The 19,213-nt window shown below is 40.9% G+C and overlaps 1 protein-coding gene across 2 annotated transcripts in view; it reads left to right on the forward strand.

Moving 5' to 3' along the window:
- The first annotated feature begins 86 nt into the window (after positions 1–86).
- The window catches only part of frmd3 (FERM domain containing 3), a 53,521-nt gene continuing 34,394 nt past the window's right edge, over positions 87–19,213 (forward strand). For both annotated transcript variants that reach the window (XM_034117494.1, XM_034117495.1), the window contains exons 1-3: positions 87–408; positions 15,944–16,048; positions 16,784–16,826. In XM_034117494.1, the coding sequence (XP_033973385.1) occupies positions 304–408; positions 15,944–16,048; positions 16,784–16,826 (253 nt within the window). In that variant the 5' untranslated portion in view covers positions 87–303. The remainder of the gene's footprint in view (positions 409–15,943; positions 16,049–16,783; positions 16,827–19,213) is intronic.

Below are 19,213 nucleotides of genomic sequence, written 5' to 3' on the forward strand. Positions count from 1 at the left end.
AGGGGAGGAAGAGAGCGAGGAGAAGGAAGGGGGAAAGCTATCCTCCCTCCTGTAGATCCAGCAGTGTGCAGACAGGATGCAAGCCCTCCTCTCTCCCGCTCTGTAACATCCATTCTCTAACCCATCCAACCATCTCTACCATCTCATTCATTCCCAAGGGCGTCACAAGGGGGGACAAGACCCGACTGCAAGGCGCATGCATGTATGGGTGTGTATGCACGAGTACCCCCTACCCCGCGTGTGCGTATCTGTTCTGCCTGTGGAACCGCTGACATGAGGAGCTGAAACAGACCCGACAGAAGGATGAAAATGCTCCGGTTTCGCAGCCCAAGCATCCGCTCCTTGGACCAGGAGGTCCTCTGCACGATCCGGCTCCTGGACGACTCCGAGATCTCCTGCAGCATCCAGGTATACCAAACGCTCATGTATTGTCCTCTGTGGTTATTGCAAATATCACGTGGACGCAGCAGATAACATATACGGGTGAATTAAAGTACTATCGATTTAACAACCCTATATTGTTCATTATCCCTCTTATTGTATTGCATTTGTACACTGCCATTACCATTTGAACGTATTATTCTACTTCCCATGCTGCTGTCATGCACTGAAAAGGATGCATGCTTTTTGCTCCATAGCCTACTGCACATATGAGATATGGAGCAAAGAGGAAAAAAGCCCTACCCTATAGTGATGTGTTGGGCCCAAGCAACACGTTAGCCAAATTGAGTGAAGTTAAGACTAAGTTTAATTCATAGCAGAGGAAATGATGGAGCTGTTGGGTGTGGTGTGGTGATGATAGTGATGATGAGGGCAGACAGGGCTGTTGTTATTGATTGAATCCTCAGCACGCACATAGAAAGTGTGTGCAGAGACAGTTGTGCTTACTGATCTGCTTTTATGTCTATTGTCTGCCTATAGGCTCATGTTGTTTCCACCAAGCCATCATCAATGGCCCTGTCACCTGTATAGCACTCAGCTGATGAGAAGCTGCATTGTCAAACTAAAGCCAAGGATTTATAAACAATTTAGAATCTATCATTTATTTTGAAATGAGAGGTTGCACAGTCCATTTAATACAGAGTAATCTCAAGACCCAAAAAATAATTCTGTTCATAATCCGTCTCAGTTATCGACCCATTAACCCAATGTTGTTTTCGGGTCTCCCGTGACCTGTTTCAAGTTAAAATTATATAATAACTACGCTCTAGTTTTTTTTTATCTGAACAAGGCTTCATGATATCCTCCACAACAGCTATATAAACACTACAAAACTGCTTTTGAAAATGTTAGCCAAGTCTGAAGGTCTCTAAAAAAAAAAGAGTATAATTTGGTGTTTGGGTCTGGGAAGACCCAGCAGAATAGTTGTTGGTGACTCGGGTCAAATTTGGCCCAATCAAGATTCATCTTTGACTTTAGACACCCCACCCCCACCCCCCTTTATCCACTGTAACAATAATTGTTCGCAACATGCACCTGGTCTCCCATCCCTCTGGCCCCCCTCCCCCCACGGGAACTCAACCTTTCTCAAATAATGTGTACACCAACACTTGAACCTGAACACACACATGCACAATATGTGGTGTAATGTGTTTTGGGGCCATAAAATACAATTACAACAGGATTTTACGGCTATGAATGCATAATAAGTTATGATAAAACAATATTGGATGATAGTAATTTTTTTTGGGTGTTTTGGACTGAAATAAATCATGGGTCAAAATGTACCCGCGAACACCATGAGCGGTAACAGCTTTCGAACACAACACAAGGGTTAAATGAGGCCTTTGTGAAATGTTTGCATGTACACTTACTGTACTAACATGTTATTAGAAAATTAATGAAGATATATATTGAGCAGAAGAATGAAGGTGTGTCTATTTACTTTACAATGTCATGATTTGCCATCTGTTAAAAGTTTACAGTCAGCAGGATCAGAATTTGAGCCGAAGAGGTGTGGTGTTTTCTTTCCTCCTTTATCAGTTTAAGGTAACATTTTGGTTGTTACCTTCCAAGTACTGGAGCTCTGAACTGTTGGAAGAATCAGATTTTTGAATCAAAATGTGGCTTGATTTCAGATAATTTTCCTACCTTGCTGGTATCAAGTAGCAATGACTGTCAATCAGTCTTTCTGACAAAACATGAAGACTTATAGATTAACCTAAACTAACAAAAAACTGATGCACAAACAACCACGATAAAACTTGCATTTCTCCTTTGGCATCTAATATTGAAACCTTTTTCGGCTGCCAAAGTTAAATAAAGTTTAACTAACAAATGAGATCCTATGTGGTCTCAGCTCCCCCACAGGCCTAGGCTGCTGCCAGAGAGCCCAAGTAAAATGCTGTGAATCTGCCGAATTATGATGCATATTTATAGAGAATACAGGTTTTTAATGAAGGACAGTCCATACAAACATGTACAAAGCTAAACAGCTATATCTGTTGTATTACAGCCGCTGTTTTACTACCTCCAGCATTGCACCAAATCCTCAAAAGCAGCACCAGCTTGTTGACATCCAGTGAGTTTACAGAGTTGAGAGTGCAGTGAGTGAAGCAGCACCTGAGCTGCCTTCAGAAGAAGTTTTCAGCTGCTTCGGCCCTGTTGTCCGACCCTGAAACACAGAAAACACTCGCTACATGTCAAACTAACTGTCTCACTGATCTCCTACATGTACCCAATCAATGATTTACAGAACACCATAAAGTGCACTGAGAGGGAAGCAGGCGTAGGGAGCTTGTGTTTCTTTGTGTTGTGACGTTCTCATGCATGTAAACCTGCGCGCTCGTGTCTTTAAGAGCACTAAAGTGTGTTAAACTCTGTGTCCATTTCTGAGAACATTAGAGTGTGGCTTTTCACTAAGAGATGCAAGAGTCCAAGATTGTGCAAGTGTGTATGTGCTTTTAGCTGTGTGTGTCTGTATGTCACTGCGCGATAAGGAAATGAACATTTATATTTCTAGCTGACTGCATTTTCTAGGCTTTCTTTAATGGCTTTGTGTTCCGGCGCTGAGCGGCTCCTTCCTACATATTTCATGACATCCTGTGCTCCTCATGCTACGTTTCTGCTGCTCAACAACAGCACTTCTCCTCTTTCCACTCTACACTGACTTCCATCTCTTACTTTATCTGCTCATTTTCTGTCTGCGTTATCTCTTATTTTGTCTTTTTTGCTTCTCTGCATTGTGCTGAATATGTAGGTCAGGACGAGATGCCAAAGACAGCGCTAGAGCCATCATACAAAATAATGGGATAAAAGGGTTTTTAAAGTGTGCTTTGAACTAATAGTAGTTTTATTTACCTTATCTTTGTTGCCCTAACTTCTTTGAACTTTCCTTCAAGGAGTCAGACCTTGATTTTGCATCAGCGTGGCATAGGGCACAATGCTTGGTACCACATGGATTATACTGATGAAATTAAGACTTTGAAAGATCTGGAAAAAACACAATAAGTGTGATTATTTTAAAGGCAGTAGACAATGAATTATTGTTTTAGTAGCTGGTTGTAATTTCTCTATCAGTAAATAAAATAAATTGTATGCATACACTGTTCTAAAAATATTTCCAGTTCTGGGTCTTGGGACTCTGTGACAGCCAAGTGCGGAAGATAATTATTTTTAAGTTGTTTACTGCAACTCTAAGACAGCAGAATTGAAGGCAGATAGGAGAGGGTGTTTGTGTGTGTGTGTGTGTGTGTGTGTGTGTGTGTGTGTGTGTGTGTGTGTGTGTGTGTGTGTGTGTGTGTGTGTGTGTGTGTGTGTGTGTGTGTGTGTGTGTGTGTGTGTGTGTGTGTGTGTGTGTGTGTGTGTGTGTGTGTGTGTGTGTGTGTGTGTGTGTGTGTGTGTGTGTGTGTGTCTACAGCCCAGCAGGTTGAATGTTACCAGCCTGCTGCTCTCATGTTCAGTGGTAATGTTAAGTCAGACCTGCTGCAGGGGAGACACGTTTAGATCCATACACAGTGACCTCCTCTGCCTTCAGCTCCTCTCCTCTTCATCATTCACTCTCCTTCTCCTCTCGTCCCTCCCTTCCTCTACACCCGGTATTTCACCCCACTTATTCTCTGCTCCACTCTCCGCTTTGTATTTACTCTTTTGACCGTCTTTTCTCACCTTTTTCTATTTTTACAACTCTCATCTATATCTCCTCCCTCCCTCCCTCCTCTCTATCTCTCTCCTACCTCCCTCCTCCTTCTCTGTGACACATCATGTATAATTAAGGGAGATCACTGTTCTTCATGTGGCCGACATCAGTCAGCTGTCATCGATGCGCTCCGAGTGTGTGTGTGTATGTGTGTCCATATATATATGTGTGTTTGGAGGGTGAGGTAGCCATGGCTCACTTCCATGAAATATTTAAAAGAAGCGACTGAGCCAAAGTTCTGCAATCACAGACATTAACTTGCCGTACTTAAGCAAGAAATAACTGCATGGCCCTGGAATAGCTTGGAATGAGTTGAACTTGAAATATATCCTGCTGATTGCTCTGTTCTTGTAGAAGTCACCTTATCAATACATCAGAGTCTATTTAAAGAAGCACATGGGGCTCGTATTGTTTTTCACTTTATCTGCCTTTTCCTCGGTCAAGGAGGTGTGTGTGTGTGTGTGTGTGTGTGTGTGTGTGTGTGTGTGTGTGTGTGTGTGTGTGTGTGTGTGTGTGTGTGTGTGTGTGTGTGTGTGTGTGTGTGTGTGTGTGTGTGTGTGCGTGTGCGTGTGCATGTGCAGAGGCGGTATGCCTATTATTTACTAGCTTTTTGTGAGTGTAAGCGTTGCTGATGCAGTACTATTGTTTCGGCCGGTAGGCATTCTTTGAAATAAGTTATAAATAGCATCAATTTTTTCTATTCTTATCCCGCTTGCCGGTGCCTCTTTGATGCTCCTCCGAAGATGACTAAAGAGAAATAATCCTTTTTCTGACTTGTGCTCGCTCCTGAGAGGAGGCAGACACACATGAGACGGCGGGATAGAAGGGAGGGAGGGAAAGGGAGGGAGGGAAACTTCAAAAGAAATGGATGAGGGTGAGAGGCAGAGAGATGGCTGATAAGACAAAACATAAGATTACATGCTTGGTCACATTTCATGGGCTCATAGGATGACGGCAGCAAATCAACAGGTGTAGGAAAGACCAGAGGAAATGATGTGGAGTGGCTGCAGAAAGCCAGATTCATAAGATTAAAATATGTGACTTAAGGGACTAGCAGATTTGGAAAAAAAAGCAAGACAGCTGGTAGAAAACAGGAAAGAGTTCATCAAGAATTTTTTGTGGAAAGATTCTACAAAGACATAGACATTGTCAGAAAAATTAAGCACATAGACGAGGTCAGAGGTCACTCACGGAGCTGATTGATATTCAATATCTTGCTCGAGGACGCTTCAGCACCAGATGATCCCTGCGAAGGACAGGCTCCTTACTCACTGTCACCATGCTGGGTGACAACCACTGCACACACATTGAGAAGGAGATATTTCTATGCACATATCGGACATCTAGGCTTAGTTTTTCAGGTTAGTGTTGAAGTAATGCACATTTGGATTTATATAGGCAGAGAACACATGGTCATTTGTCAAAAATATTTATGTGAGTTAATAGTGTGGCATTTACTCCCCAATTTTTTGTAAAAGAAGATTTCAAACTAGTATATTGCATAAGGTAGACCAGAAATGAATCTGCTTTAAGTTTTAAGCATTGGTTACAGTAGCCATTATTTGTTTTGTAATAGTTATTTTTGTCTTAATTTCCAAATTGTGTGATCTTGGTGTTTTCTGAAGCTAATGAGGTCTAATCAGCCAAGTCTGTAGGTTTTATGTGACTCATTCATCTTCACCATTGTGTGAATGTGCACATGTGGTGTAATAAGCTCTTTTCATGGAGTAAGAGTTGCATCATACTTTTTAGACATCAGGGAAAATAGAAAGGCAGTGACACACACACACACACACACACACACGCACGCACGCACGCACGCACACACACACACACGCACGCACGCACGCACGCACGCACGCACGCACGCACGCACACACACACACACACACACACAATTAAAACACTTTAATTTGTCACAAACACATGGGAATATGCAAACACACACATGTTATAAAAGATTCATACTCACTTTTAGCTACATTCTCTCTTTTATTCTGTCATGGATTGTTTGTTAATTTGCTACAAAATGTGCTGCAAAGATAAGACAGCTGTTATAATGCAGCCACCTAGTGCACACACTCCTAACAGCAGTGTTGCAGTCGTGCCACCATCATCACACTTTCTCTCTCCGGCCCTCCTGTGAGTTAGTGTCCAGCTGTACACATAGCGAGAGTGATGGAGATCCATTATAATAGAAACTGGTTCTGCTCCATATATCGAAGATTTATGGCTCCACTTCTAAGCTTGCTTTGTGGCCAGCCATGAATGCGGGTGCACATGACGTGTTTTATATCATGTGTGTTCATTTGTGCATGCCTTTGTGCTTGAATATGTGTGTATGTGATCTCTGCAGCATTGCAGGAGATGATAAGGTAAATGGTTTCTCTTTCCACACTGGGACAAGGTCACAGTGAGCGTTCTGAGTGCTGCTCACAGGGACTGGAAGGATTATAGGTTTAATATGTAAATGGTTAAAACTGTAACATTTATAATATGAAACTGTAAATTACAGTAGATCAGTGCTTCTTGCCTTGATACTGACACGATCTCTTTACATTTTATCCTGTGTCTACGAAAAACACTGATAATAAACATCAACCATTCCTGCAGAGATGATTAAAGATCACTTGCGTGTAAAGGAAGGTTGCAGTTTGAAAGTGATTCATAGTTTATAATAATGTACTTGTATATACCATATCAAAGACGCAAGATAGTAACAGGTGCAAGAATAACTCCATTTACTAGAAAAAACTAAATTGGCAAAGCCATCAGTTTGGAGGGGTTATGGAATATTCAAGTTTTTCTAAACAATACTAAAAGTCTGTGGCTATACTAGTGGCTCTCTGAGTTGTTGAGATATTTCACTTAATGCCGCAAATGTACCTAATGCTGGTACTGGAGGAAAAGTCTGGTGATCACCAAAGTCAGTACGTATAACACAGATATTCCAGAACCAAAGTTGTGGATTTAACAGACCGGCAGTGTCCCCGATGGAGCCATGCGTTCGTATTGCTGAGTCTGTAGCTCCAGGCAAGAGTCCATTACTGTTGTAGGTCAGTGGTAGAAGAGGTTAAACGCAGCATCGTCTGTTGTGCAACTCATCATGAGATCAATACTACACTGGAGCTTCGAGGGTTTCACTCTGATATACGACATTATTTCCCGTCTCTTCACACTGCCTCTCTCAATTCCTACTCTCAGGTATAAAACAAAGGCTGCCTGGATTTACTAAACATTTACTGAGGAATGGTTTGATGGTAGGAGGCTATTAAAAAGAGGGATGGTGGTGTTGAGGGTAAGCATCTTGTTCCAAAGGTTTCTCTCCTTAATATAAATTGGATTGCTTCCATAATTCAGCTGCCTGACTGGAAGTGTTTGATCAGTCGCTTCTCTCTTCCAATCTTAAAGTCGGTGTAGCTTCAGAGGATAATTTGTATTTGTGTCCTGCCTCTATAACTTACTTTTAAAATCTGTTTTAAGATATTAATACCCCAGCTTTCCCTTTTTCCATAGCAGTCTCATCATTTAATGGTCAAAAACATCCTTTTAAAGCCAATTTATTTATCATTACAACCGCATGCTGTGCAGACAATCATTGAAGGAGCCCATACAACTTTATTTTATTTTCTAGAAGAGTTCCAACGTTTCCAAAGATAACCAATACATCAGGTCGAATGTTTGTGAAAAATGTATAAAATAGGCAAGACATTTAGAATATTTAAATTGCATGGTCATGTAGATGTGGGTAAACATCATGTTGCTCCTATGAGAAGCTAGAAGCCAAAACACAATATATAGTGATGATTAGTTATAAGAGGATTTTTCCAACCATGAATGTATTTAAGGAAAATAGGAGTGCATAGAAACATAATACATATAGAAACAAATGTGTTTCTGAATCCCTTGGAAAAAGAAGAGGTTTAAACTCAGTCCTTATCCTCTAGGCGGATCCTCTGCATTGCTTTCCCCTCCCCTGCTTCCTGCACATTGATCTGTCTCTGTTGCATCCTGGTCAAGCCTCTAAATCGATCCTGTTTGCCTGGGGGTAACGTTTTTGGTGGTAAACAGAAACTGGCTTCAGAAGTGTTGTCACTGTCGAGAATGGGAGGACAATGTTGTCACACGTGCATGAAGACCTCCATACTCACTCAATTGGTAAATAAACAACAAATTGGTATTAAGTGGTAAATCCCTGTTTCCCTGAAGAGTGACAACAGATGAAAGCCACACATTTGTGTTGCATTTGTCTCAAAGGCATTCACTGCTTTTAAATTGGTTATTGTCGATGTAAAGAGGGGCAATTCCTTTTATCTTACTCTCCTTTTCTCCCTTCCTGTGTGTGCAGATAGAAATGTGTGTGTGTGGTATCTTCACATTGCAGAAGTTTAACGCACTTTCCCCTCACAGCATTTTAGCTCAGCCAATTAGGTATGCTGTGTCATGAAATGAGACGATAAGGACCAGTCATAATTAAGCTGGCATGCATATTAATTAAACAACAAGCGGTGTTTAACTGGGCCAGGGCACCCAGGGTCCTAGTGCTTGACTTGTAACAGCCACAGAGACATGATCAGAACAGATCATTCACCTGCTTTAGACTATAACTAACAATACTATGGCATATAACATCTCATTTAGAAAAGAGAATAACACCTTGTATAGTAATAGCTCATTTTAACAGAAAATATAATGTCTGTTTATTTTATTGGTAACCTCCATCCTTTCACAGGGGGAACACTTTTTTCAATTTGATCCATCCTCAGTTTGTTCTTCTTTCGTATAATTGCAATGGAGTTACTTAGCATCTGTTTTACTGAAAGATAAATCCTTGGTGATTTGTGAAAAACCCAAACTGTTTTGAATGACACGTTCCACAATTTCAAAGGTATTTCCATAATCCTCAAAGACTCTTTTGTCCATCTGGATGAATAAACATTTTGACAGTTGTATAAGTATCTAGTTAGAGAAATACTGTATGTTCATGATCAATTTGTATGACATGAACTAACATTTTCAATATTATAAATGGGGTTAAAGGTGGGGTATGTCATTTTGGAGAAACCAGCTCGAGTGCGCTAGAATTTGAAAATACACAGCCGGAAAAAATCTGCCACTTCCTTATGCTGCGTTCACACCGGACGCGATGCGCTGTTTGGGGGCGGCGCGATTACATGTAAAGTCAATGCAGAGACGTGGACAGACGCGAATTCGCTCCGACGGTGCGCATGAAGCGGTGGACGCGGCGCGAATCACACGATTGAGGCGATTGAACGGTGCCGCGTTAAACGCGAGAGTTCAATTTTTTCAACTCGAGCGTCAAATTCACGTGACGCGTTCTCGCGGAAGCCAATCAGCGGTGAGAATCTCAGCCGCCGTCACTGACGTTCAACCACACAACATCAGCCGTTAGCTGTTAGCAGTTAGCACACAGAGCTCACAGCTCCTCATATCTGTTCAGAAACTGGACAAAAGTTAAACAAGTACAAACCAGACTGTCTGTGTCATGGTGAATACAGTCGCTGCTTTATTTATGTCTGTAGGCCGTTGTTATGAGTGTGGAATGAGCATAGACAACGTTAGCTTAGCCTGGTCGATCCGATCTTCATTCAGAAAACAAGCATTTTAAAAGGTGTTTCGCCTGCCGTCTTGTCTGCAGACTTGTCAAAGCCTTAATTCATGGTTGTTACTAACCGGTATCAGTATGTTGTTACTTCGGCATCATTTAGAAACGTGTATTACAATTTAATCACGGTAAAATATGTTCATTTGTTGTAGTTGTAGCTCCCGAGCCAGCGCGTCTTGTTTGAATGATGCGAGTAAACACAGCTGGCAGCCGCGGTGAACCTCCAGCGTTTAGAGCGAAGCGATAGGAGCGATTAGAGCGAAGCGAATAGTCGCATCGCGTCCGGTGTGAACGCAGCATTACAGAGCCCCTCCTCCAACACACACAAACGCGCACATGACCAATGAGGGCACGAGATAAGTTTGTGCACAGATGGAAGGCTGACAGGCAGGTAGGCCATCCAGTCATTTTAGCCGGGCCGGCTAAAATGACTGGTCGTGCTTTTTACAGTACTACGGCTTCCACAGATGAATTTCTTTTATGGATCTTTTGTCAAAGCACTTAAGATATTCATTGCTATCGGGATGTTAAGAGTATTCCATGGAATATAACAAAAAGTGTATCTCGAGCCGGTTTCTCAAACTTACCTACCCCACCTTTAAGTGAGATTATGAGTCTGATGTATTTCAAAACTGATGTGTGGATACATGATTAACTCCATGTGGGTTTTTATACTCAATATGCTGATGGCTTTTTTTTTTTTTCTTCGCTTGGTCTTCGTCTGGACTCGGCCGGCTCTGGAGGTTGTGTTGTGGAGGACGGATAGACACACTCGAACATACACGTCAAAGTGCACTTTGCTACTGCTAAACTAAATACACTCTACACGGAGCCTCTATTTAAAGTGTGTGTATGTGTCTGTGTGTATGTGTCTGTGTGTTCAAGCGGGGCAGAGAGAGCAGCACTTTGCCGTCATTAGGTGAGATCATGTAGAGACAGGATGACCGGGTTAATTTTTTATGCCCAGCCTTTGGATATATAAAATATGTATTCAGCCCTTGTTGGACATGACATAGACTCTTTTTTATATCTCGTCCTCTCTGGCTTACTCGCCTTAGTCAATCTTCCAGTCTTGCTTTATATTTGATCTTTTTTTAGCTCTATCTTTGCCAACTCTCTCTTTTCTCTCTGTTTGGCCCTGGTTCACTCTCTGTCTGGTCTTCTTTCTTGGCGTCAGTTCGTCTCTCTTCTACCCACAAGCATTGACCAGACAGAGGAAAGGTGTCGTTTGATGATCTGGCAAGTAACAGCTCACATCGTGGCTGTTTTCATCCTGTTTCTTTTATTTTTCTACTCCCTCTAAGTGTGTCTGTTTGTTTTTCAGATTTAACAGCTTAGTAACACTGTTGTCACAGTTCAGCTAAAATCCTAAAGACACACACACACACACACACACACACACACACACACACACACACACACACACACACACACACACACACACACACACACACACACACACACACACACACACACACACACACACACACACACACACACACACACACACACACACACACACACACACACACACACACACACACACACACACACACCACAGGCAGACACAGACCATCACAGCTACACCCACAGGGACACTCTCTTGATTTAATGCTTACTTGTGTCACAGTGATATAACAGTAAACCTGAACCAGCCAATAGGGACATGCTGTGTTGCTGTGGCGGTGTAACAAAGGTCAAATTGGGCGTCCTCCTAACTGTTTATTACTGTCTTGAATACAATGTGTTTGCAAGTAATACATTACTGATTGCACAATGAAAATGCAAACGTACTACTCAACAGCAATAGTAGGTATTTATATTAGTTAGTTAAAACACTTGTGAGTTTTGTGACTCAGTCCCTTTGCTCAAAGGTATCTTTAAACAACTCAAAGCCCTACACACCCATGTCACACCTTGTTTTCATGTTGTGTGATATAGACATCAATACTGACCGTCAACAGCTAGCTTAAACGTTAGCCTCAGTGACTACAGCTCTGCACAGGTCTCGATCCTCGCTGTGAAGTCCTGGGGTTTAATCACTAACTCCAATTCCTCAATGTAAGTTAATAAATTACTAATGTTAGCAAACCAGCTAGCGATACAAATAAGACAACTTAAGAGATACTGTGAGTTGTATTTGCTTGTTTTCTGGTAGAGGCTTACCTACGAACCACCGCGACGAGCTAGCTAACACTTTCTGCAGTAGTATAAGGCCTATACCACACGTATACTGGTTGTATACTGGTTGTAGTGTTTTCTATGTGTTTAAGCATTTCATCCACAAAAATGGAATTTAAGTCACTGGAAAAATGTTTTTTCTTTGGCTTGTTACGTGTGCAGCATTATCTTCTTTTTAAGGCATCTCAAATTAAGTACATCTCATGCAGACGGCAGACATTGCCAAAATAGTGCTGACGTTTGGCCGAGACTTGGTATCAATCCTTCCTTTACAGTTACGGACCGTCTACACAGCAGCGTTAAAAAAATCTTGGAGGTGGGCGTATCTGAAGCTTGGGGATTTTTTGCGAACAACCAATCACATGAATCTCCCGCCCGCGACATACGAAGCAAAAAAGTTTGAAGTAAACTGGATATAAACTCCCCAAACAGGCGAAAACATACCACTGTCTCTGCCACCTCCCTCCATGCCTGGCTCCTCCGGTTTATATCCCGGTAGGTCTGGTCATAAAGCACCGGGTGATTGATTCGCTACCGCTAATTTCTCCTCCATTTTTTGGAATATGAGGAAATGACCTGCGGTATGTCTCTCCCAGCATACACGCCGTTTGATTGGCTAGAGCTTGAACTGCCAGATTTGCGTACACGGGATTTGATTGGCTGACGCTTCCACCTCAGCCTCAAAAGTTGAACATTGTTCAACTTTGAATCCTGAAAATCCTGAAAATCTCTGCTCGCCTGCCCACAATGCATTTCGGCGAAAAGTGAGGGAAAGTGACGTCACCCCATTCAAAGTGAATGGGCAGAAGCGTTTCAAGATTTTTTTAACGCTGCTGTGTAGACGGTCCGTTACAGTAAAACAGTGAACAAACTGTAACAAAAAGTAACGGAGCATGACTGGGATAAGTAACTGTTTTTTAATAACTAAAATTCAAATTCCCCCTTAATATTTTTAACATGGTTTCTATGTAGGTTACTTTATGGTGAATATGCCCTCGAGTTTGTGTGTGGCAGACTACAGTACAGATAGCAGAACAACTGGGGATGGTGTTTAATTAAATATTGATATGATAATGTGCGCTGTGTACGTGCGTTTCTGTGGTTAGCCTATATATGAACTCCTTCTGTGTATTGTGTACAGTGTACTTAATTTATATTGAATTTTTTTTCATTTTTCGTTGCATTGACCTGAAATTGAATTTTAACTATTTCTGAGTGGCTGACATTCACAGGAAATATCTTGCATCTTTGGTAGCAGTTCTGTCCACATATACTGCAATTACTGCACATAACCAGATTGTTTGCTGAGAAATGGAGCATGACTCACCAGGAAATGTATTTAAAAGGTTGCCTCGTTGAGAAATTGCAGTGTTTATCAAACACAACATATGCACAGGACTTCATGAAGACGGGTGTGGAGGTCTCATTTCATTAAGGAGAAATCAGTTGGAAATAAACAACAATATTTAATCTCAGGTTGACAACTAGAGGGACTCTGACAATAATGCTTGAGTGACTTGAATAGGGGGTCTGGAAACTCTCAATTAAATCTACCAAAACATTGTGAAGACAGTGATGATGATGAGGAAGGTGTCAGCTGAAGGTAAGGAGAAATAAACCAAAGAGAAATGAAGGCAGAATTTTTGCCAGCTTCAATTTTCAGAACCGGAGGTTGGAGCCTGAGTGCGTAAAAGCTGCTTATGTGTGCATACTGACATTAGTGTTAATTGGCAGCTTAACAAGTTGTTAACTGACAAGATGTGGCCAACAATATAGAAGTGTGTGTGTGTGTGTGTGTGTGTGTGTGTGTGTGTGTGTGTGTGTGTGTGTGTGTGTGTGTGTGTGTGTGTGTGTGTGTGTGTGTGTGTGTGTGTGTGTGTGTGTGTGTGTGTGTGTGTGTGTGTGGTGTGTATGTGTCTAGTGCTGAGTAAAACACAACAAGGCCGAACAGACGATTTCCCACTGAATCAATCAATCCTGCTTAACTGAGCACAGCATTCACCTCCATCAGCAGGTTATAGGAAACACACATTCACACGCACACCCCAACACACACATGATCAAATGACTTGAGGTGAACTGTGATGCATATAAAATGACAAAAGGGCAATCTCAGGAATATTACTCCTGGAGGTAATTGCTGCACTTTGTTCCTTGTTCCTGGGTATGTATGCTGTGTGTATTTGTTGTCTTGTGTTGTGATGTTTTTTTGTTTGTGTTGATGGCACCCTTGGGGGGGAGAAGCATTTATTTATCTCATTGTACCTGTATAATGACATCAAACGATTATATTCTTCTATTCTATTCTATATTGAATATTAAATCAATAGGTTGGGAAGGTGAGAATGGAAGTTTGGTGATTGGATGGTCAAACGCGCAGCATACATGCAATGTATATTTAATTTATGTGTGTTTGTGTGTTTTGGTGTATGTGTATGTGTCAATGCAAACATAGTAGCACCTTATTTACTCCTGAGGCCTGTACTACGAAGCTGGTTCAACCTAACCTGGATATGTTTGAGTTAGCCGGTTGGCCCAATCCAAAACATACGCGCTCTGGCTAAACTGTACTACGACGCTGGTTATCAAGTGGATCGCTCAAGCCAGCCGTGTCCTATCTAGTTAGGTGCGCGTTCACATGAAAGGGGTGGTATTTGGAGCATTCGACCAATCTCAAACACGGACAAGCGTACTGACAGCGCAGCGTCATACTTCCTGAATGAAAAGTGAACTTTAATATTAGTCAAATATGAAGAAGTTAAACTTTAAACATCCATGACTTAAACACTTTATCCAGAATAAAAGCCACATAGCTGCACCTGCAAGGTGAATACAGCTGGTAAAAGAAAAAGTGTTTGAATGCGTACATTAACAGGTTTATGAAATCACTGCCCCGTCCAAGACACGAGTGGATCTGACTTTAATTAGGAGAATTTGACTCGAGTGTTTCATCAACTTAATGTGTTGCTTAAAATAATACTTCTGCATACAGTATGTGACACTGTGAGTGTTGCACGGCCAGATACGGCTCAAGAAGCTGACTCAAATAAGGAAATATATGATACATTATGATGTGATATGATATGAATGATAATGGGACACATCTACGTCTGCACTCACAGTGCCGCGGACTGTACTTAATGTTACTCTGATCCGGTTACTTATGTCGTGGCAGATATTTAAGTAAGCTTTCTTAACGCTAATATTATAATAGTCAGATTGCTCTGAAGATGGGAGGGGATATTCTATTAATTTTCACGTTCACACAGTCAGTTGATTTTGGCCGGCCGTCTTTCCTGCAACGGCAGTTTTTCTGTATTTCCTCTATCCTGTAATATGAATTGATCGCTTTAAACTCCGCACACGGAGCTCTGATTGGTCAGCAGGCGGTGCTTTCACTGAGTTGATCTCTTAGCCTGCCACCTAACCTGCTCCGGAGCAGGTTTGCCGCTCAGCATAAGTTACCATGGAAATCTAGCCTGCTAAAAAGAGAACCAGCGTCGTAGGACCGGAAAGCCCGAGATTTCCCTGAAGTTAGCCGGCTAAGCGAAAATCCAGCTTCGTAGTACAGGCCTCTGGTCTTGACCTACAAGGGTTGTGTTGTGGTTAGCTTCACACTTACTGTAGACTTAAACATGAGAATGCTTGTGTGTCTGTATGTGATGAGTAGTTATTGACTGAGGAGCAGGTAATAAATGCGTGATTATTGATCTCTCTGTGTCTGCTCTGTGTTTATAAACTGTCTATGGACTTTATTTACTGACATGTTAGGAGGCTGGAATATGACCTCAGGAAATAGTGTTGCCAAGAGACCTATAACTACATCACGGAAATATTACCCAAGAGGGGAATGTTTGCTGAGAAATGACACAATGATGCATCTGGGAGGTTTAAGGGATTAATCATGGATGGAGAAAAAGTAGTGAATTTTTACTTTCAACTAAATCACATAATTGATTTACATGTTCATGTGTTTCGTTCCTTCTTCTGCCTTACAGAGAGACACCAAAGGCCAGTTCCTGTTGGACCATGTGTGTAACCACTACAACCTGCTTGAGAGAGACTACTTTGGTATTCGATATGTGGACCCCGAGAAACAGAGGGTAATGATCAAAAACAAAAACACAAACACACATTCCTTTTTTAATTAATGAACCGATTTGTTTGATGACAGTAAAATAATTGTCAACTATTTTGATAACCGTTAATTGTAAAAGTATTTTTTTTCTCTCAATTCAATGATTTCTGACTATTCTCTGTTTTATATCATATTAAGGATTTCTGAATATCTTTAGGTTTCGAACTGACAAATTAGGACGGACATGTTTTAGTATTCTCTGACATTTTGTACAGTAACAAGTTAATCTATGAACTGAGTACAAATTCTCAATATTAAGCAACAATGGAAATGAACATTAGTTGGAGTTCTGATTAATGTATTTGTTGCAATGACTTTGAATTGCTGGTTTTGTACATCCAATAATCCAAAACATAAAAATGTGTGGTTTCAAATTAGAGAAACAGAGAGAAAGAGTGAATACTCACATAAAGTACATTTTATACAATGTATTTACTTTTTTTACGTCAGCACATCGTATGACAAGTATAGCAAAAAACAAATAAAAAAGGATAATTTCTCTGAATAAAAGTTAATTGGTAAGATTAAGGTCCAAAAACATTACATTTCTCATTTTGTTTGGTGGATTGTGTCATATCATAATAACAAGATATTAAAGATATTCAAATATATTTTTATATTTGAAATAGCTAACTATACTCTTTTTAACATGCTCTGCTCTTGGTATCTGTATGTCTCTCTATCTCTCTCACTTTCTCAGCACTGGCTGGAGCCCAATAAGCCTGTGGTGAGGCAGATGAAGTGTAAGTGTCACATCTGCTCCCTCTGTGTTTTTCTCTTGCGTTTTGCATCAGAGTGTTTGTACATAAATATGAGTTTGAAATGCGTGTGTGTGTGTTTGTGTGTGTTTGTTTATGCAAACCTTCCCGAGAGCAGCTTCAGTGCAAGGAGGTCGAACTCCGCAACAAACATACAACACCACAGGGATCCAGTGTTAAAGCCTCTGGATGTTAATACAATTTAAAAAACTAAACAAATCGGATTATATGTGGTGAAAAAATAAAGACCGTTTTAATACATGCATTTTCATAATTGACTAATTGTATTTAGGAAATGGACTCTTATACAAGTTTTAGTGCCTTACCACCCACTTTATCCCCAGGACAGATTGCTCACAATACCACTTGAGCAATGAGCAGTGACAGTCAGACACCCAGGTAACAAACAGAGACACACAACAAAGATAAAGTGACACAACACACTGCCAGAGGAACAAGTGGCCCAGAAAATAAATAAACAAGTAAGGGAAATACACAGGCATGGCAGAGCAGCATGAGCCTGATCTCTGGCACAGACCGGCTTCAGAGGACAGTTTCATAGATCAGGTGTCGTTTCAGCTTCACACAGCGACATAGACTGATTGTTCTTGACCATCACTAATGAAAGGTTGCAGATTTGATCTGAGCCCCAGTAAATTGCTTTGCTTGTCCAGAGGTGTTTCTGCACTCATTTTAAATGCCAATTAATTAGGTTTTATCAGTGGTTATCACTACCGTTCTGATGCGTCAGAATGACCAAACGTCACTTTCTACGTGTTTAAAGTGAAAGTGTAACTGTATTTTGTAAACACAAAGACAATGTTGGTCCTGTGTTTTGCTTTACTTGAGTATTTTGAATTGTATGTAACATTATATTTCCTTTCCGCTACAGTTCATATGCAAATATTGTACTTTTTACTACATTAATTGACAGCTTGCAAATTCAGGCTTTTAAAATATGAAATATAGACCAACAAAAATGAATGGTATATTATATAAAATATATATGAATATAAGATTGACTGTTCTGCATGATAATTACTTAAACTTTGAATGTACAGTATGTAAGATCATTTAATGTAAAAAAAAGTGTACTTTTTCTTAAACCTTAAAGATTTTAAATACAATACATTACACTGCGGTATTGCTACTTTCCCTCGAGTTCAGGATCTTTACTTATATTTTCTGACTGTGGCACAAGGAAAGAGACAGCTATCAGTGCAGTTTCAAAAATGCAGATGCAAGATCACGTTGCAGTGAATTGTGACATAACTTCATTTTTGGGAATAAATGTTTTATTCTTCTCCTGGTAAGGAGTATTTAAAGGAACAAGGGAATCTGAGTCTACCTTTGCTTCATAAAATATTTAAACCCATTTTGCTTTGTCAGCCACTTTTTCCACACAGATCTGGCAGAAAAAATCATGAAGCAAACATTTTGTTGTGATTACCATGCACCTTGGTGTCCTTTACCTCTTCTTGCGCTTGTTTACATCTCTATAGTCGGGAAGATATTGTCTTTCATTCTGATAGACTGATGCCAAATCCTGATGTTCACTTTTGATGCTTTGCTGCAGAGTGTCCCAGTGAGATGTTTGCATACATTTGACCAATGTGCCATCAGCAAAACTTGTCTGTAGTTCACCCACCCTTTTAATAACTGTCCTGTTCTCTCCATCTCGCTATAAATTAATAAAGGAGCTATTAGCGGTGCTTTATGCTTCATCAGAACTTGTGCGAGAGGGCAAGGGGGGGAGGGTGAGGAGACCAGGGGAGATTTGACTGAGAGAAGGAGGAAGAGAGAAAGAGGGGGGAAAGAGTGATGAAGAGGAAATGTGCAGGGGGCTAATTCAGAGGGGAGAGAGAGGAGACAGTGATAGATAATGAATCTAAAGAAAGAAGTCAGATCAGGGAGGAAAAGAGGAGATTTGTGAGACAGTTTGAGATGAGAGAGGCTGACAGAGAGTGAAAGAAAGGAAAAGAGATGAGATGGAGGGATTGAGGACGCGAGGTTCATAGATCTGAGTCGTACTGACACATCACTTCTCCCTGTGGCCGCATTTACTGTCAAATTAGGATGTGTGGCTTGTAATTTATTTTCTCTCTGCGCATTTACGCTTACGTGCATATGCGTCACATCGTGTGTGAGCATACTATTGTGCCAATTCACTTCCCCTGAAATGTTTTTTTAAAAAGCATCTTGGTCCCTTAAGCCTGCGCAAAAAGCAGCTAAAATTATTTGAGCAATTCATATTGCTCAGCATGTATTATGTAGATGTGTGCTGTTTTTCATTGCTAGATAATACCGCAGAGGATCCCACCATTGAAGTCAGAGTGGTGAGGACACTCAGTAAAGATCTTTGCTCCCATGTT

Source organism: Trematomus bernacchii, unplaced genomic scaffold (genome assembly GCF_902827165.1).
Source record: "Trematomus bernacchii unplaced genomic scaffold, fTreBer1.1, whole genome shotgun sequence".
Lineage (NCBI taxonomy): Eukaryota > Metazoa > Chordata > Actinopteri > Perciformes > Nototheniidae > Trematomus > Trematomus bernacchii.